Source organism: Zootoca vivipara, chromosome 11, assembly GCF_965207765.1.
Source record: "Zootoca vivipara chromosome 11, rZooViv2.hap1.1, whole genome shotgun sequence".
In the NCBI taxonomy this organism is placed as follows: domain Eukaryota; kingdom Metazoa; phylum Chordata; class Lepidosauria; order Squamata; family Lacertidae; genus Zootoca; species Zootoca vivipara.
This window is the reverse complement of record NC_142594.1, coordinates 33770563-33791822: the sequence shown is the minus strand read 5'-3', so window position 1 is coordinate 33791822 and position 21260 is coordinate 33770563. Positions and strand designations below refer to the sequence as shown.

At 43.9% G+C, this 21260-nt stretch overlaps 1 protein-coding gene across 12 annotated transcripts in view; it reads right to left on the bottom strand.

The window, feature by feature from the left end:
• Window positions 1-407: 407 nt before the first annotated feature.
• The window catches only part of LOC148684259 (uncharacterized), a 38112-nt gene continuing 17259 nt past the window's right edge, over window positions 408-21260 (bottom strand). For 2 of the 12 annotated variants that reach the window (XR_015946483.1, XR_015946474.1), the window contains 2 exons: window positions 1569-1616; window positions 408-664 (listed from right to left, as the gene is read on the bottom strand). Coding sequence is in view for 1 of the 12 variants with exons in the window: in XM_088654515.1 (XP_088510641.1) it covers window positions 579-664; window positions 16107-16217 (197 nt within the window). In the remaining 11 variants the exon portion in view is untranslated. Of the gene's footprint in view, window positions 665-1568; window positions 1617-15336; window positions 15525-16106; window positions 16218-21260 lie in introns of all 12 variants that reach the window. The other 10 variants (XR_015946478.1, XR_015946475.1, XR_015946479.1 and 7 more) reach the window with 10 other exon arrangements.

The following is a 21260-nucleotide window of genomic DNA, read 5'->3' as shown; positions in this document are numbered from 1 at the left end:
TAAAAAAAGTCATCACCCTATGGTACACACTTCTTCGCTTCCTCAGTTAATTCCCACTACTACAGCTCTGTGGGAGGTAGGTTGGGCTGAGAGATGGTGGCTGGTCCAAGGGCACTCATTGAGTTTCATGGTCAAGTGGGGATTTGAATCCTGATCCCCCAGGTCCTAGTCTGACACTCCAAGCACTACACCACACTGGCTCTCAGTGTAGCCATTTCTTGATTGGAGAAGTGAATTGCAAAATCCAGAGAAACGTGAATTTCAAAGGATAGCTGTGCTTTGGTTTGTGTTTCGGGAGGTATGAATTAGGCAGGGCTGTACTAAAATGTAAAGTGAACGAAATTTTCTGATGGTTTCACTGTTTCCCTAAAATGACAACTGGAAGGAGGAGGAGCACAACCTCCGCATCCATCTGAAAATATTTTATCGTTCCGTCTTTCTAACTGGTGCATCTTCCGGTTCTTTCATCTTGCACCTATAGCTTCTCATTTTCTTTGTAAAACTATCTAAGGAAAGAAAACATGCAGTAATTGGAAGTACAGCAGATGGCTGGGATGGTAATGTCAGGGATGGATGAATCAGTCTGTTTCTTCTCCATGCCTGTTCCACACATGTTCATCCATACTTCCCATTTCTGCAGTCATCTGGGTTTCTTCTACAAAACCTGCATGAAAAAAAATGCATTAAAACAATATTTTAAACATATTTTCTCTCACATTTCTAATAGTATTCTCTCTCACATTTTTTAGCCAAGAACTGCATTGTCATGTCTAGAACGTGGTTCATAACTAAACCCTGCAATTCTAACCCACTTTAAAGGTAAAGGTAAAGGGACCCCTGGGCATTAGGTCCAGTTATGACCGACTCTGGGGTTGCGGCGCTCATCTTGCTTTATTGGCTGAGGGAGCCGGCGTACAGCTTCCAGGTCATGTGGCCAGCATTACAAAGCCGCTTCAGGCGAAGCCAGAGCAGCACACGGAAACGCTGTTTACCTTCCCTCTGTAGCTTTACCTATTTATCTACTTGCACTTTGACGTGCTTTCGAACTGCTAGGTTGGCAGGGGCAGGGACCGAGCAATGGGAGCTCACCCCATAGCGGGGATTTGAACCAGTGACCTTCTGATCGACAAGCCCTAGGCTCTGTGGTTTAACCCACAGCGCCACCCGCGTCTCCTCTAGCCCAGTTTACCTAGGGATAAATGGGGATTACATCTGAGTAGACATGGTTAGGATTGCAACCTGTTATCAATCTATTCCTTCCAGCAGCACCTTAGAGACCAACTAAGTTTGTCAGTGGTATGAACCATAGCTGCCAAGTTTTCCCTTTTCTTGCGAGGAAGCCTATTCAGCATAAGGGAAAATCCCTTAAAATAAGGGATAACTTGGCAGCTATGGTATGAACTTTCGTGTGCATGCACACTTCTTCAGAACTAAAGAAGTGCACACTGAAGAAGTATGCATGTACACGAAAGTTCATACCAATGACAAACTTAGTTGGTCTCTAAGATGCTGCTGGAAGGATTTTTTTTATTTTGTTTCGACTACGTCAGACCAACATGGCTACCTACCTGTTATAGATCTGTTAGTCTGGGAGGTGTGGATCAGGCCAGTTCATACTGAAATTCACAAAGATCAAATTCCTGTGTTAGGTGCTCTGCAGACTACAGCCGCCACTATCCCCAAACATTCACTATCCAGGCTGGGGCTGATGGGAACTATAGTTCAGTACATATTATGCTGACTATCCCTGTCCTAAGTAGTAGTTAAAAAGGTAAAGGGACCCCTGACCATTAGGTCCAGTCGTGACTGACTCTGGGGTTGCGCGCTCATCTCACATTATTGGCTGAGGGAGCCGGCGTACAGCTTCCAGGTCATATGGCCAGCATGACAAAGCCGCTTCTGGCGAACCAGAGCAGCACACGGAAATGCCGTTTACCTTCCCGCTGTAGCGGTCCCTATTTATCTACTTGCACTTTGACGTGCTTTCGAACTGCTAGGTTGGCAGGAGCTGGGACCGGGCAATGGGAGCTCACCCCGTCGTAGGGATTCGAACCAGCGACCTTCTGATCAGCAAGCCCTAGGCTCTGTGGTTTAACCCACAGTGCCACCCGCATCCCTGTCAAGTAGTAGTTAGCATGGACAAAACAGCAGCAGACTTCAAATCTGACTGTAACTTCTGTTTCTTTCCTCTCCTCCCCCCTCTCTTTCTTTCTCTCTCTCTCTCTCTCTGAGTTCTAGGATTATATTGGTCCTTGAGAATGTGCCCACTTAAATCTCCTTCTGTCTGATATAGTATAAATTCAGGTCCTCTTTGTTGGACAACCTCTAGATGGCATTATGGTACTATAAAGCAGTCGAAAAGGAATGTGTATTTAAGAAATCATTAAATTTTTACCAAGGGTATAATGTGTTCAAGGGGCTACTATCCAGACCTTTCTTGGGCTATCACAGAATATCAATTCCCAGTGTGTACGGAGTGGCCCTAGTGTTAACACTGACGTACATATTTTAGAAAGTATGAGAAAATTATTGAACATTAATAATTGAACCTCAAGTAACCGTGCTTTAAAATATTAATAGAGATTTCATTCATTTTTAAATACCAAAAAAGCATAGTACTTATTTTCCTATCAGTGGGGGTTTTTAATATATAAAAAAGAATAGAATATTTATAGCAGTCATATTTGACTACTATAGCAGTCATCTTTGAGTTATAAGAGTGCAAAGTGAAGGTGTCAAAATAGAAGAAACCTCTCTCTTTTTTTATTTGCTTTGGTAAGCTGTGGTGACCTTTTCGTATTTTAAACTTTACATATGGGTTTGAAAGAAAGAAATATGTCACAGTTTCCCACATATGCCCTGCTGGTTACGCATATGCCAAAAACACTTGTGGTTGAAACACTCTCATGTCTCGGCATCCACGGTTCCTGTCTATTGAGACCATTGCAGCAACTGTACACATGACTTTCTCCTCAGTTTTTTAAAAGATCAGGTCCCAAAGGCAAGGAGGTGTATGCTGTATTCAAAGAGAAATATAAAACTCAACCGAGTCTTGGAGTGCTTCCAGATGGGGGCCTAATTTGGAAACAGGTCATTGGCAACAGTTTCTGTATTTCCCGATCCTATTTCTCCTGAATTAAATTCTGGGTCAGGGGTACACTCTGGGATTTTGATGCCAACAACACTGTGTGGTCCCACAATAAACACCCAGCTAGAACCACCCTTGGCATCTCTGCTTGGTATCCTTGTTGTGTTCAGCTTAGCATGCATATACTTTTGCTCCATGACAGGGCTGGCCCAACCATGAGACCAAGTGAGGCAGCTGCTTCATGCAGCAGGTGTTGGTGTACATGAAGTAGCAGTGAGGTTTTGGAAACACACGTGCCACATGGTCTACCCTGTGCCACCTAAACTAGGCTCCTACCCCGAAACACAATTACAACAACTCTTGCTTGTAAGTAAGGAAGAGATCTTTATTAAGACTATTTAGGCTCAACCTAAGGCCAAGAAGTCAAGGCACATGAACAAGGCAAGAGGTTCATAACCCCACAGAAGCTATGACGATGTCCTGACAGCTGGCATGCCCCCTCCCACCAAGCTTTTAAATGTAAGGTGATGGGACTCTCTTGCCCTATGAGTCTGCTGTAGGCACACGCGCGCCATCTGGGCAAGATCTCCCAAAGGTGGCACCTGGATTTTGGTTGCAAGACTGTGTCCTGTCTCTCTGCCCCTCTGCCTCCCGCTCCAATGTTTCCTCCTCCTCCTGTTCAATCCCATCCTCTGGCTGGTTGAAGTCCTCCTGCCTCCTTGACGAGGCTCTCTGCTCTGCTGGAGGGACTGTAAGACCTGCTTCTCCCTCCCTGCTTCTAGATGTCAGAGCCACAAGTGGAGAAACTCTTCCTTACAACCCTGGGTGCCAGCCTTCCAGCCCCCTACTTCCTGGGTCTTCTGGGCTTGCCAAAGCGTGCCAGACCCTGATGGAGCCGAGGGGCCCATGACAGCTGCCCTCAGGTGCAGTGGATGGCAGCTTATCTCCAGTGTTAAACTAAGATTCAGCTACCTGCCAGGTTGGCTACAGGACATGGAGGAAGTGGGCGCCATTTTGTCTTCCACCTGTGGTAGCAAAATGGCTTGCACCAGTCCTGAATCTGAAGCAGATGATGAAAGGCATAAGTACAGTGCAACTCATTTGTTACAGTAGACCAGAGGTAGGCAGTGCGGTGCTCTCCAAATGTTTCTGGGACAACCACCACCACCATGCACAGCCAGCATGGTCAATGGTGAGGGATGAAGGGAGTTGTAGTTCAGCATCATCTGGAGGGTACCGCCTTGCCCAATATGTACATGATGTTGACTGAAGCAGAGGCCCAACACATCCCTACTGCTGGTTGGACCAACACTTTAAAACATCCTGCTGTGTCGTTCAGACACAAATTCCTGCTTTCATTTGTTCCTGCCTGCCTGTTCCTGCTCTTGAAGGTGACTGACACAGTCAGTAGGTCACTTTGCCCTGCTGCATGGCAGAGGCCGACCTTGACAGTAGCTAATCCAGGCTGATAAAGATCAAACCAGAACAATATCCCAAGCCATACAGCAAGGAAAATGATTGTTCGAAGGAGGAGGAGAACCTGGGGTAAGGGTATTGGGAGGGCAGTCCTTTCTGACCCACAAGAATCAGGGCATTTCCAGAAAATAAAGCTAGTCAGAGAGAGGGGTGGCTTGAATTGCAACCTCTTTGCTATGAGTCCTCAATACTATGCAGTTTCTTGGCCTTTGCTCTACATCTGCTTCCCCACAAAAGCTCAGGATAATGCAGCTGTCTGCTTCAAAAGGCAAAATGGCTTAACAGAAGACCACACCTCTGGCATAGCAAACTTCTTGGCCTCTGCATTCTGGCAGAGCAGCTGCAGAAGATGTTTCTGGGAAGATGGTGCAAACTTACTGTAAACTAATTTACAGTGCAATCCATTGCATGTGTAGTCACAAGCAAGTCACTAAGTTCAATGGGACTTGCTACCTTGTGAGTTTAGCAATGCAACCCTTTATACACTTAACTGGGACTGAGCCCCAATTGAAGGATTGCACTGTTACAGGTTCACTGCTACACATACCCCACTGAACTTAATGGGACTTACTCCTGAGTAAGTATGCATAGGGTTAGAGACCTACCGTTATTTGGACCTGTTTCTAGCACTAACAGGTGTAAAGTAGGGAACAAGGGGGTTTTAATCTATAGAATGTGTCATGTATAGGCACATTCTTCTCAAGAAATAAGTCTGCAAGACTAATCAAAACAATTTTAATACGTGTCACATGATTAATCACAAGGTAACATTTTGCTGCAAGGATATCCCACTGGGTTATTTGTCAAAAATGTAAATGCACTCCAAACAGAATTTCCTGCCTGGCTCCGTGTACACCCTCATTCATTATTGGTGTTCATGTACAAGATAAGCATATGAATTATGAGAAAGGGGTGGAAGCAGATAATATTCCTTTTCTTAAAATGTTTTGATAAAAGATTCCTCAAAGAAAATCTCCACCCCACCCTGCCAAATCAAATCCTACTGTGGTTTGAAAGAAAACCCACACACCGTAAAATGGAGATGGGATATATTTTCAGAAGCCTTGAGAAGCTAGTCACTGAACAATGCAGAATTTTTTTTAATTGTTGTTTGCTACCTACTAAAATATGCTAACCGAAGTTTACCGAAGGAGCCTCAGGAGATATCATAATTATGATGATCATGCTAGTTGTACCCTGCTTTTTATCTTCATTATTAGCTAATTAATTCTTCCAGCATCCTGTGAGGGAGGAAGCACAAACTTATTGGCTCCATTTTTTAGACACTGGAAAATAGAAGCAGAAAGGTATGAGAGAAGTTGCTGTAGGCAAACAAAGGAGATTTTGTATGTCAGAAGGAGGAGAAATTAGTTGGCTATGGTTATTTTCTGCCCCTCATCCATCTGTACACTCTAATATAATTACCTCATTATATAACCCCTGCTACCGCGTTATCAGCATGGTTTATCAAATGGCAGAATGCCTATGATGAGGTACAAGGAATCACCCATTGGCACAATCCTGAAACTGAGTGACATCGACTTGATTAAGCTCCAGTGGAGAAGCATCTGTCAGCACAGTTGCATGTGCAAAGTCATCTGTATTGTGCTGGCATCACAGAGAGAACATTGTTGAGGGTAAGGAGGTATTTGCTTTCCCTGCTCCACTTTTGAGAAGGATGTTGCATTGGTCTAGAGTTTGTGTTGATGGGTTGGAGAAAAAATAATTTGAGGAGCACATTGCTGAAATCATCACCATCATCTAAATGCATTCCAAGGATAGGATGGGAAAGAAGGAAAAGAAGACTGTCGAGAAGATGCATTGGTTCTTTGAATCTTTTATTTGCAGTGGGCCCCTGCTCCTGAGCTGACCTTTTCAGGAAGGAAGTCTGAGGAACTGAAGCAAGGAGTGGTGGCAAGAGAAAAGCTCTAATGTTGCCTTGTTAACGAAAAGCTAAGAAAACATTGGTGCAGATGGTATCCATTCAACCAACCAGGGGTGCCAACTTGAATAAAATATTGTGGGGGCCCAGGTAAGCCCCGCCCTGCCTAATCAATCACATTATGCAGTGCGCACGCACACACACACACACACACACCATGTGAATAGGAATGCCCATCAATGTTGTGGGGGCTGAAGCCCCCAGAGCCCCTAGGAGTTGGCTCCTATGCACCCAGCAGTTCTTAAAGAATTCAAATGTGAAGTTGCTGTTCTTGCAACAACAAAATGTACCTTGTCCCTAAAATCAGCCTTTGCATCTGAGGACTGGAAAATGGCCAAGGTAAAATCTATTTTTACAAAGGGATCCATGGGAGATCTGTGAAACAAATGGCCCACTTGCTTAATGTCTGTGGGAAACATTATTAAAGATAGATTTATCACACATATAGAACAACAAGTATTGGTGAATAAGATCCAGCATGGTTTTTGCACAAGTAAATCCTGTCCATTTCATATTTTAGAGTTCTTTGAGAGCGTCAATAAGGTGATTCAGGAAACACTGTGTACCTAAGACTTTCAAGGAGCTTTTGATAAGCCTCCAGAGTAAGCTTCCTAGCTTAGCAATCTATTTTCTTATGAATCAGCAATTGGTGACAGAAAAGGAAGCAGAAAGCAGGAGCAAAAGAACATTTTTCACAGTGGAGGATTGTAAGAAGTAGAGTCATCCAAAGATCAGTATTGGGATCTGTGCTTTTAAACTTGCTCCTAAATGACTTTTGTCTTAGAGCTGAGCAAAATAAAGAGACGGCCAAGTTTGCTGATGATGCCAAATTGTTCAGGTCACTATGAACAAAAAGGGATCACAAAGAGCTTCAAAAGGATTTCTCCAAGCTGGGTGGATGGTCATTAAAATGCAAAATGAGGTTCCATGTAGGTATTATCCCTAGATTCAGAGCTTTCAATTTTTTTAAAAAAAGCAAGTCTCTAGCTGCACTTTTAGAACTTGGCACATTTTTTACTTATTTCATAAAATGTATACACTGCTTGATTGTAAAAAAGAAGCTCAAAGCGGTTTACAAAAGATAAAAGAGTAAAATCAAGAAGAAGAAAAATCACAACCATTCTTTTAAAACATACAAAAGTTAAAATACTAAAACAGGTTTAAATCACCTCAACTTTCTAAGCATCTGGGTAGGCTTGCCTAAGCAAGAACGTTTTTGGCAGGTGGCCAGAAAGAACACAGTGCTTGATCTCAATAGGCAGGGAGTTCCAAAGCGTAGATGCTGCCAAATTTCTTATAAATGCAGAACGGGTATTGTTCTGTATCTGTAGTAGTGCCAGTTCTTCTGATCAAAGTTGTTGAGTGGGCATATGAAGCATAAATCACAGGCTTCTGAATACCAGTTGTTGGAAACTGCAGGAGGGGAGATTGCTACTGTGCTCAGGTCCTACTTGCATGCTTTTTGCACAGGCATCTAGTTGGTCCATGTGAAAAGAGGGTGCTAGATTAGATGGACCACTGGCCTGATGCAGAAGGCTGTTCTTACATCCCAGTAACCGGATGCTTGTTATGTATGTTTATTTATTAGGAGGATTTGCCCCTTCCCAACAAATCCCTGTTAACAACATGCGGAGAACATAATAAATCAAATCAAAATGGTACATTTATAAGCATCAGGTAGAGGGAATAATAGGATGCAATTGGGGTGTATGTAAAAAAAACTTGATAGAAAAGAGAGATTTTTTTTTTTAAAAAAAGAAGAATGAATAAAAACCCACAGGACTGATGAATAGCTCCAGCATTGGAGATGGGCTGTACAGTATTTCAACCCGTGCTTTGAACTAACCAGCCAATCCTTGGCCGGTTGTTTCCAGGAAGTCTGTGCTTTTTGAATACAGCTTCTAATTTTTACGATGGCAACCCAACTGCACCTCTTTTGTTCCTGTGGCTTTGATTGTCGAAAGGGTCTTCGAGAGACTGACATAAGGGAAATGCAGGGGGTAGCCTAATTGTACATTTTGGATAAGTACGAGGAGAAATGCTCTGACTCTAGTTTCTGTCCTGCTGAGGGCAAATTTATTGTGCACGCCTATATTTTTTGAAATTGCTCTTTTTGTATCATTAAGGAAAAGTGGAGAAGAAAATGAAAGTATTTACATTCCATGAAATCTTCAATAAAATTCGGAGAACAGAAGCTGTTCCATGCTGAACCTCAATAAATAGAGGGCAGTTAAATATTTCATCTGTTTGTGAAAATGCTGCATTAATAATGCAAAAAAACAATTCAGAGGAACACAAGTGCAGCCCAGGCCTTGTTCACATGTTGTCTTGGCATCAAGTGTATTGCACAGAAAGCCTTAGCTTTTCTTCCCCCTTTCTTTTGACGTTTGATGTCTGGATGAATTCAGGATTGAGCTGGGGTGGTGGTTGACGTTCCATGGAATAAGAAAATCCACCTTTTTATTGAAAAAGGTTTTGATCAGCTTGTCCATTCTGTTGAGTTTTACATTAGCCCGCTGTCTGCTGTGCCAGGGTACGTGTATGCAATGTGTATACACATAGAAGGGACATGGGTGGCGCTGTGGTCTAAACCACTGAGCCTCCTGGGCTTGCCGATCAGAAGGTCGGCGGTTCGAATCCCCGCAATGGGGTGAGCTCCCGTTGCTATGTCCCAGCTCCTGCCAGCCTACCAGTTTGAAAGCATGCCAGTGCAAGTAGATAAATAGGTAACACTCCGGAGGGGAGGTAAACTGTGTTTGCATGTGCTCTGGTTTCCGTCACAGTGTTCCGTTGTGCCCGGAAGCGGTTTAGTCATGCTGGTCACGTGACCTGGAAAGCTGTCTGTGGACAAACACTGGCTCCCTCGGCCTGAAAGCAAGATGAGTGCCACAACCCCATAGTTGCCTTTGATTGGACTTAACTGCCCAGGGGTCCTTTACCTTTTTTTAATGCAATGTGCATGTGTGTCTGGAGGATGGGGGTACGGCATAGATGGGGGGATATCTCTCCGATGCACACCTCCTGCTCCATAGGTCAGTGGAAGAGCTCATGCTTTGCATGCAGTAGGTCCAAGGTTCAATCCCTGGCATCTCCAGTTAGTAAGGACCAGGTAGCAGGTGATGGGAAAGGCAGAGCCCATGGAAATACGATGCCTCTCAGACTACACAATGCTGGGCTAGATGGGCAAATAGTTTCATTTGGTATAAGGTGGCTATAGAGCACAAAGCCCTCCAACTTTTCCAAAGATAAATCCAAGACATCCCTCCCATCCCGCCTTACCAACCACTCAGTAAGCTTCAGCCTTCCACTGCCACTGCCACTGCCCCACCCCCCTGCACGACCTTGCTGCTCGCCTCCCTACCCGCTCAGGTTGCATCACCCCGCCACCGCCAACCTCCTGCACGACCTCGTCTCTCCACCCATGCCGTTTCCCCTGCACGATTCTGCTGCTTGCCTCCCTGGCTGCTAATGCTGCCTCGGCCCGCTGCTGCTGCTGCCATCACCCGCCCACCCTACTGCCTTAGATTCGCCAGCTGGGCTCTCTCTTTGCCTACTCTGCCACTGTTGTTGCTGCTGCTGCTGTTGATGTGATGGTGCCTCAGATGAGGCCCATTGCAGCTGCTGACGTACTTCTGGAAGCATGGTGCTGGCTTCCGGAAGTACGTCAGCAGCTGTGAGGGGCCTCGGTGGAGGCTTAGTGGTGGCAAAGGCCTTGTTGCGGTGGCTGTGGAGGAGGCCTCAGCTTCTCTGTGGCAGCAGACAAGGAAGCAGGACATCCGGGAATGTCCCACTCAAAGTGGGACAGTTGGCAGGTCTGAAGCTTTGATGATATAAGTTTCAGAGCCTAAATATGAGAGGAAATGTATTGGGGGGGGGGACCAGTCTCAAGTGAAGAAGCAAATTATGAATGGCTACGTAGAAAAAGGCAATTTAACTAAAGCGCCCTTCAGCCCAGTGTACTGCTAATTCCTAATTGGCTAGCAAGTAACCATGCTGTTAAGCAACCTGGCAATTATGCTGAGTTGTACAACACTTACGAAAATTAGATGATACTCGTGTAATTACAATAAAAAGTTACTCTAGTAGAAAAAGAGGTTTGGTGTCTCCTGGCAGAAGATCTACAGCCGGCTAGCTCAACTGGCAATTACCGTAACAAATACACTGATTTTGACCAGGCTTTTTACTTGGCGCTTCAAAGTGAAACATTGCTTTAAATGCTGGGAACTGGGAACGGCTAAAGAAAGTAAGGCAGCCCCTTTTTCTTCTTCAAATGTTCAGAGGCCTAACTTCAAATCTTGCTTAACATACTGACACACAGTTAATTGTTAATTTATTGCAAAAGATACACTCTGCTGTCTAATGTCTTGCATAACTTTGGAGGTTTTTTATCTAGGGGGATGGATTCATAAGCTTGTGATAAATTCTGAAGGAACTAATTAGTGTGTATCAATTTTTTTAATGGTGGTGGGGGGGAAGCACCCTCTGATGATCACAAGAAAGAAAATGGGTTAGCAATATCTTGCGCCACTCCTGTGATCTTTGCATTTGTAGGAGTTCTGCCACAGGGGGACTAGAGAGCAGTTTGAATTATTTATTGCAGATATAGCTGCTCCTTTTTTTCAGGAGTCAGTGTTGGTTTATGCCAGTGGAGCTTGTCTTCAACTCGAATGAGCTCCTCCACCCATCCACCTACCACCATGTGCCGTATTTTGACTACTACATTTGCCAGTCTTCTCTGTGATTGACAAGATCACATGGTTCTCATGTGCTGATAAAGGACATAAGTCCTTTATCAGGTTGCTGAAATTGGGACTTCCCATGTGACGAATAATGAATACCAAGGACTCTAAATACTTGAAATGTGTTTTCAGGCTCTTTGTTGTTTGGTTTTTGCCTGTTTGCTAAATGCTAACTTTTAAAAAAGATTAAGAGCAACCTGGAATGTTCTGTACACATCGGAAATAGCATGAGCAAGCCCCCTCTGGGAGCAGAAGGATTCATGATGACTTTTGCAGTCTGTGTTAATATTTTTCTTCTGTGATCTGAATACCAGTCTGTCTAGCTCTGCTTTCTTGCAGCTTCACCCCACCAATCACAATTGCCTCCCCCCCCACCGCACTTCTGTACAGCATTCCTGGCTTCTCTACAACTTCAAGTGGCCAAACTAACTCTTTGATTTCAAGTGTGACTGCTGATGCATTTTTGACAGCACCAGAGCAGTGAGGCCTAGGTTTGTGTATATAGGACCAGATCCGAAGGCTTATGTGCAGGCCTGACACACACAACAGATCCAGCAAAAGATATGGGTCCTACAAAACAAAATATATGGGGGAGCAGCCCTTTTCAACCTTGGATCCTTAGATGTTAGACTACAACTCCCATCACCCCTGAACATGAGTCCTGCTGGCTACAGATGATAGGAATTGTAGTTCAACAGCATCTGGGGACCCAGTGTTGAGAAAGGCTGATTTAGAAGATCTGTAGGGATGGCAGTGGGCTTTCAGGAATAGGGGATCTAAACCATTCAGGGTTTTAAACACCATTGTGAACATCCTGAACTGAGCCCCAAAACAAAATGGCAAGCAATGGAGCTGTTTTAAAACAGGAGTTAGATTGAGATTTTTTTCCTTGAAAAGCCCACCTTCAGAGGGGGCAACTGGGGTGAGGGGCCTTTTGGTGGTGGCACCTCATTTATGGCCTGTCCTATCCTGATGATCCCAGGTATAAGAAGGTGCTGCTGCAACAATGCACTGCATGCATCTGCTTCAACTTTCAAAGAAGCCTGAGTGAAAGAGGTGGGCCACTCCCAGCTTTACTGTTGGAGCCATGGTTGCCTGCTACTCTATCCTAATGTGTCCCCCTGCCCAGTTTAAGATTCCTCCCATTGGTGACCAGGGTGGTATGTGTACTGTACATAAGTGGAATGAAAGTGACCAGCCCTCATTCTGCTCGTAGAAGCCAAGCAGGGGTGTTTGGCTATATGAGTACTTGCTATCTCATGGCACCCCCTAATGTGGCATGTTGCTTTGGAAACTGGTGACACTGCAAAGCAGAATAAAATAAACATTTATTAGAATTACATCCCTCCAGTATGCCCAACAGGCTCTCAGCTCAGTTTGCAAAAAAGTGAGCCCAAAGCTGGCACCAAATGAGATGATATGTTTCTGAAAAAGTGCAAGAGAGCAACTGGCTTCGGTATGCATTCTGACATCTCTTTCTCCCAGAGGAAGCTTTTTCTTGAGAACCTCTCTCTAGACAATATTCCAGGGAGAGGATGTCACAGAAGAACTTTCACTGAAGGGAAGACACATCAGAATTCATTCCCGCATGAAAGGGAACTTACCGAAACACACTGGATTGTTTATACCTTTTCAGGAATAAATTTCATCTGGCACCAACTTTAGGTTTCCATCCATCTCTATCCTTTCCCCCTCTCTATTTCTTTTAAACACCACATGGGGGGGGGAACCTGTATTTTATTCTTAGAGCACGAGAAAGCCAAGTTATGGCCATGTTATTAGTGAAACATAGGATTTCTGGATTTAAATCGATTGCAAAGAATGCTGGGCTTTGAATGGTGTGTGGCAATTATGGCTCCTCCTCCTCCTCCTCCTCCTCCTCCTCCTCCTCCTCCTCCTCCTCCCATTCGTTGCTCATTGGGAGAGGGCAGGAGAACAGGCAGAAACCATGAGGAGGTCCCACTTCTCTGCTATGGGTCCTCTTCCTCCCACAGCAGCCATTTTGTAAAGTAGCTGCCATAAGAGAGAACTGGACATCCATTGTGCTTGTTAATTACGCTTTATCCCTTTATCACAACAATGCCCCTTGTAACTGCTCCGCAGGACTGTGGAGGCTGCTCTATTATGGCAAATGGGGCACTGCCCTACCGACCTCTGTCTGCCGTCAGATGCCCCCAGCTTCCTAATTACAACCAGTCCAGGGGAGGCACTGGCTATCATTGTTCTTCCTCCTTTGTCTCTTGCAGTACTCAGCAGGGAGAAGGATAAGAACAAAGCAGGGTTTGCCTGTCAGTGGCTCCAGCTCCACCTACTGTTGGCCTCATGCCTTTCGCCCTACCAGTCTTAATGGGCACCAGGCACCACAGCTTCAGAGTTTACCTCTCTTGGGGGTTTACCTCTCTCCCTCTCCCTGTTGAGTGCCTGAGCATTGGATTCTGTATGCTATGGAAATATGATTTGTTCTATAGCTCTGTTCACACATTTGTGAGTTTGGATATGCACAAGAAAAATGTGTAGGTGAAAAGGAACGGACTTATTGGCGAGCACTTCTCTCTTGCTCTGCAGAATTCTTTCGCTGTGGGATCCAAAAGTCTATTAGCATCTCCTCTGTTCATTATTAATGCCAGGAAAGCAAATTAATGTAAAGGGAAGAGAAATACAAATATCTAACTAAAGCTCCATATTATGGGATATAACCGGCAGAATGCATGAAGTAAGATTAAAATGCAAGCTCTCGCTATATCATTATTATTAGTCTTTTCTTGGTGTGGCTCTTTAATTATATGAAGTTTAGCCAGACTTTCATGAAATCATCTAAATGAACCTTTTCACCTTCTGTTCTCAGAGTTGGCTGTGAAAAATTATTCTGATTGCGGGTTTTTGAAGTGTTATTGCTTTGTCAAATGGAAATATAATTAGAGCAGATATTTAGAATGCAGCGTAATTGTATTGAAACCATTTGATAATGCAATCACATCCTAGATGTTTTGTTCATTTAGTAATGGCTAACAACGCCAAACTTGGAAAACGATTTGCTAATTTTTTTAAAAAAATGCAGGAAAGAAAAAATATATTATTTGTTCCAGTGTTTCTCCATTCAGAAGGGCAGGCTGTCCTCAAAACTTCATTTTCTAAATATAGAAGTGTCTGAATTCAAGTCTTCTTGGAACAAATATGCTAACTAATGTCAAATCTTTTCTCTCTTGATTCTTGTTCAGAAAGGAGCTAGTGCATAGTGTGGTCAGAAGCTTTCTCTTCATCATTATAGTCATTATGATTACTATTATTAAATATTCCCTAATATTAGAAACAGATTTCAAGACTAGGTCCTGCTTAGCTTTAAGCCATAACCTCCCTCTTGTGGCTTATCTCCTGTCCTTATATTGAATGAGACCATTGGTTCATTTCCCCCCAAACTTGGGTCTCCAGCCGTTTTTGGACTACAACTCCCATAACTCCCAGCTAGCAGGACCAGTGGTGAGGGGTGGTGGGAATTGTAGTTCAAAAACAGCTGGAGACCCAAGTTTGGGACTTTCTGTTCTGAGTAGCAGCACCTCTGCTGGGTTTCTCCTTCATGTAACTGTTGGTATAAGAGTTCCAGAGTACAAGCATGCATGTGTGGAGCACTGATTGTTGCTTGGAATCCTATTGATTGAGTAGAAAAGAGGCTATTTGTAGAAAGAAATATGGTTCCCAATTGGGAGAGAATGAGCCATGCACACTTTCTAGACTAGGCTGCGGTCCTCCAGATGTTTTGGCCTACAACTCCCATCATCCCTAGCTAACAGGACCAGTGGTTGGGGAAGTTGGGAATTGTAGTCCAAAATGTCAGGAGGACCGAAGTTTGGGGATGCCTGCTCTAGACCTAACATCTGCCTAATTCATATGCTGCAATTCTGATACTTTATGACTGCATGAACATTTAATGTACATTGTTAGGTATCAGGTACTCCTACAATTATTAGAGTGGTCACACACACACCCCCCAAAAAAGAGGACAAAGATTTGAACAAAATTTGCATGTGCTAACTTACTGTATACGCATAGATACACATTTTGAAAGGACTAACTAATAACTTAAATAGAATTACAGTATTGGGGAAGGCTGACCAGGAGACCTGTGTGCTTGCTTAATCTGCTGTCCAGGTGATGTTGACTGATAACTTCAAGGCTGCTCCTCATCCTCAAAAGGCTTCTTTTTTCTTTAAATTGGACTTGGACCCAACAATCCTTGAAATAAATGACTCCTTCAAATAGAGAGCTATCCGATGACATACCTCTGTAAAGTAGGATGCATAATGATTATTTTTAGCATTTGTGTCTTATCAGAATGGATGAGCAGAATTTCCTGTTTCATTCTTTTATTGCTCCACTCTTCCTGAATTCCAGTATAACAAGGCTTCTGCATCACAGCAGATTCAATATAGGTTATGCAGGATTGCAATAATCAAGGCAAGGCTCCGTCTATCAGGACCTTGGACAGATCCTAGGTGCGCTTACTTAAGGAGAGCTGTTGTCTCAGCATCAAGCTGAGGTTTTATAAGCATACCTAGACCAACCAGCCTTTAGGGCTTGCTGATCAGAAGGTCAGTGGTTCAAATCGCTGTGATGGGGTGAGCTCCCGTTGCTTGGTCCCAGCTCCTGAGAACCTAACAGTTCGAAAGCATGTCAAAGTGCAAGTAGATAAATAGGTACCGTTACAGCCGGAAGGTAAACGGTGTTTCCGTGTGCTGCTCTGGTTCGCCAGAAGCGGCTTTGTCATGCTGGCCACATGACCTGGAAGCTGTACGGTGAGATGAGCGCCGCAACCCCAGAGTCGGTCACGACTGGACCTAATGGTCAGGAGTCCCTTTATCTTTACCTTTAACCAAGTATAAGGAGTTGGATAAAGCCACATTCTCTTGCTTGGAAGGTCCTGAAGTGAGGGATGAAAGGCTACCTGGTGCTCCCTCTTTCCCCTCCAAGTCTTCCCCTGTGCCAAGGAATTAAGCACAGAAAACATGACACAAACTGAGAGGTATGAACTATTCACACTGCAGTCCTCGCACTATGGAGGTAGTCAGATGAATCTCTGCTGACCACCTTCCTGAGCAATGGCTTCTATCCTGCACAGTTTTGAAATTAAACAGTAACAATACCTCCTTTTGCAAAGTTTCTGTAATTTGCTGAATTGGACAATAAATAAAGAGGTCGAATGCCCTGAGATTCCCACCACATAAAAGGCTGCTTTTACAAACTGCATGAAAGCCAATTTAAAAACATTACAGCAGCAAAAGCTCCATAATAGCAAAGGGAAAATTGTTGATCTAGTTACAGATTCCACCTCCCTCCAATAACCTTTGTAAGCAAAAAGGACAACTGGATTATGAGCTAAAGAAATTGCACAAATAATATGTGCATTGCACTTTCATTTTTCTAAGTCTTATCAGCTATGGAGAGAACATCTGGGAGAGAGCCGGTAAAGACTGCATAAGCTCCAGAAAAAGGATTTGGATCTGCCTATTTCAGCTTTAATTGCTCTTGGAGAATGTACAGTAACATCCTTCTTTTCCAAAGGGCCAGTTCTCTCATGGCTGTTCTTCAAGAATGCAGTATTAAGTAATTAAGTGCACATGGATGAAAGAGGGATCGCGAATAAAACACCACACACAGAGGTCACATATGCCTCCAAACACAAGCAGAGGAGGATGTTCAGGTGGTGCTTATGTAGGAAAAGCACTGAAGCCTAATTTGATTAATAGACTACCTGGCCTCTAGCGGGTGGGACTTTTATGCTGTACTCTAGAATCGGTCCCTCCCTTCAGGTTGTCAGTTCAGTTAAGAGGATAATTGTCACTTGCCTCAAGATGCTTCATTTCTCTCAGTCAGTATGTTACTATGTTTTTCTACTATTAAAGCTTTGTTTCACACACACACACACACACACACACACACACACACACGAGCTGTTTACTTCACTGGATGAAAAGACAAACTCTGCTAAAGAATGAGAAGGTGCAATATCTTACACTAGGTGAGTAAGGAGATGTTTCCTTGACAGGAGGACTGACTTTTAGTCACCCCCCTTCACAACAGCTTACATTTTACAATCACCAGGCAGATTGTGTGTTTGTTTCTACCATCTACCATGCAGTTAGTTCTAATCAGAGCCGATCCAAAATGTTTTGGCACCTGAGGCGGACCGTAATATGATGTCCTTCCCCACCCCACCCCCCAGCCAGGGAAGAAGAGAGTCAGGGAAGATCTACATCAGTAACAAGATGGGGGGAGGGAAGAAAGATTGACATTGGGATCTACTGCCCCAGGTGGTCTCGACAATCTTGCCTCATGGGTGGGCCAGCCCTAGTTCTAAGTGGACAATTCACTGGTGTGAGATGGGACAGGAAATCTAAATGTAACATTTAGGCCAGCAACATTTAATCAAATATGAAGTAATAAGTGAAGAGCCCAAAGACGGATACCAATTTGTCCAGGAAAACATGCTCTGAGAGATGATTTAGAAGAGGTGAAGGGAAACCTTTGGTCATCCAATTGTTGCTGAAGTATAATGTTATTCATTCCTGGCCATTGGCCATGCTTGCTCCCCGATTTAGAATAAGATACTACCAGTTGGGCTATATATGTTGTGTTTCTCAATCAATCAGTTATGTTGGGCTACTATATACTGAAGGTTCCTTTCACCTGAGAAGACATGCACATTGCAGGTGGATTTTTCATGTGCACCCTTGAACGCCTCACAGTAGTAGCTATTTGTTAAAGGGTGTTTATTGGTAGGGACAGAAGGTGAATTCCAAATAGTAGCCCTCCTTATTCTACTTATGTCATTCCCCTTCTAGAAGTGCCCTCCTCAGAGGAGAATCTGGAGCTCCCAAAAAACCAGCAGCACCCAGAAGCAGCTCGTGGCAATGATCTAGGAGAATCCCGAGTCCCTGAGAGAGACTGCCAAGGGTCCTTTCTCCCTGGGAGGGGTTGTTCAGCTTCAGAGTTAGAATAACCCCCAATCCACTAGGATCAACAGGCCAGGACCCTCACACTCAAGAGGGGGGGGGGCTTAGAAATGGAAAAGGACTCCTCGTGAGTAAAAGGCTACTTATGGGTAGGGCACTCCACACAAGTAGGACATCTTTTGGAAGCTTCTGAGAAGTTGTGGCTGCGTTTGGGCTTCTGTCAGCTGCTGCTTAAAATCCTCCAGACTGAGACAGCTACTGGAACAATGCATTCCTATCAATTGTGGGCATTGTCTGCCTTGCCTTTGGAGCCCTTGCTCTGCTCAATTTCCTTCTCAGTAACCTCTGGGTCCTGCTTTTGCCTGGAATGTTGTTGGGCCCTTCTGTCAAACTCATCTATCCTTAGCCATGCCTGAAGCATATTAAAACATATGAAACTTAAAACGTATGAAATGTGCTTTAGAAAAATGGAGACATGGATAGACGGCTCTTCCAGTCTCATTAGGTATATTTAATACCCACCTGCTGGCAACCACTGCCTTGGTAGGCTTAGTGCTATGGGCAAGGGAATTGTCCTTTAACCAGAAGTCTTCAGTTCAAAGTAGGAAGGTTAAGCAAATATGTTTATATCTTTCTCTATTTTTTTTGCTGCTTGGGCTGTAAGTGCTATCGCTTATTTAACCAAAAGAAGCACTTCTTTAACCAAAACAAGAGGGAGGTATCAGCATGCATGGGGGTTGTAGAAATTTAGAAGGTGGGGGACACCCTTAAGGAACGGAACTGAATGTGGCTCAATGATGACTGAGTATGGTGAATGACTAGACCAGCGTTTCTCAACCGCTGTTCCGCGGCACACTAGTGTGCCGCGAGACACTGGCTGGTGTGCCGCGATGTGCGGCGACGAGAAGGGCGATTTGCATTGTCACGTGCCTGGCAGCCGCTAATATGCAAAGCTGACCCGCCGGAAAGCAATATTTCTCCTCCTCTTTCCCAAAGCTCAGTGCAAACGAGCCTGGCAGCCGCCAATACATAACACTGACCCGCCGGAAAGCAATATTTGGCAAGTGTTTCTTACAGTCATAATTATAATATAGGGCGGCACAGAGTTAATTTTTTTAACTTTTTAAATGGTGGTGTGCCTCATGATTTTTTTCACGGAACAAGTGTGCCGTGGCCCAAAAAAGGTTGAGAAACACTGGACTAGACTATGGAACTCTGATAGATGGCTGAGGGCAGACAATGGAAAACCTGGGTGTGGCTGGGTGAATAGAATGGTGCACAAAGAGTTATCAGTTCGTTGCTTGACCCCATGATCTGTTTCATTACTTTCATCATGATCTGATTTGTCTCCAGTTCCTCTGGATCCTTCCCAAAATGAGAAGTGGTCCATTACATGGACTAGATCCTCAGTCCATCCCAAATCATTGTGTACTTAAGCCACATCAATTTGAGTGGAAATTGGGTGCCCCTATTGGGGAGGAGGGTGATAAAACTCATTTAAGAGTTGATGTAACATTTTAAAGCACTTTCCTATACCGTTAAGTGCACATGTGAGTGTGAAGCAATTTCAGAAGTATAATATGGAAAAATATATGTTGCAATCCCCCAGGTTTCCCATAATTTATGATGTGGTGGTAATGATTTCCTGCAGTTAGTAAACACTGTTTTGAAATTGCTCTTGCACATAGGGTTGCCATACGCCTGGGAATTCCCAGATATATCCTCTTTTGGGGGTCCTACATGCCCATCTGGGGGAATGTTACATTTGAAAACAAATGTCCTGGATCTTGACCCAGGCTCTGGCACGGGGTGGCCCAGGCTCTGGTTCATATCAGGCATCCAGCTTCCGAACAATTCTATAGCAATTCTAAGTCAACTCTCCCAATAATGAGACTGAGATTGTTAAGATATACCGGCTATATGTCACATATGGTTTAAATAGATGGTTAAAAATACAAACCAAGAGTTTACAACATTATTTTCTGCTTTTTTGGGTTTTGTTTGCTTGTTTGTTTGCATATAATAGGCTTTAACAAGTAGACATTTCCTACAAATTGGAAGCAAGGAACAAGCATTGTCCTTCTGCAACTTTTCCATGTAGAGGGATTCTGCTTTATCCTGTGTTACTTTGGTTCATGCAGTCATTTATTTTGTTTGCGTTCCTCCTCCAACTCCTATGTCTTATCTCTCCTCCTAGTATTCAATTTCTCTCCAGTACGTTTTGTGTCAGTAGCTCAACATGTTTCATTTTCCCTTTTCTTCCTTAGGAGGTTTTCAAGACTGTGGATATGATGTCTCCCATCTTGGTCGTTGTTCATTTTTTTCCTGTGTAATTGTTCTCATTTCCTCTTCTATATGTTTTGTGGTTGTTTGTGTGCTATCCTGTACTCAAATGATTGTGCATATCCTCGTTCAATCTTATTCCTGTGATTCAGTGGGCTGGATCATATGCATGTTTCCTCTACCTGGCATAAATACACACATTTTTTTCTTCTGGCTTCTCCAGATAAACTGTCTATTGAATACGGTATTCTTTGCAGCTCCAGCTCCATTTGCATGGCAGTTTATTCCATCTTCTCAATGTTTCCCTAACTATTAATTTCTGCTATATTTAGCATTCACATGATATAAAAGGCACTTGCAAAAAAATAATAGAATATATCATATATTTAGTACTCATTTTCATGTTATTTGATTCCATAAAATATCCATTTGCAGCTTTCTTAACTTGGAAAATTGCAGTACAGTGTACACCTCCTTCTGGCAACTCCTGCAGCCAAGCTGGTGCCAAACGTATTGCTCTGCTTTCCTTTGGATCACATCAGTTGTCTGGGCATCCCAGGACCTCCATACACACTGCTCAGGATTGCACCCTGAGGAGGTCAGTTTGGTGCTTCTAATGCAGCGGTTTGTGGCTGCAGGCACTTTCCATTGTCTCTTGAGACAGACCGATACCAACCAAAAAGTTGTGGTATGTGCTTAAATCATTCTGGAAACGGCTGGCCTCAAAGCTGGGAGCTGCCTACAGTCCAAGCACTGGCTCAGCAACTATTTCCAAGGAGAGCTGG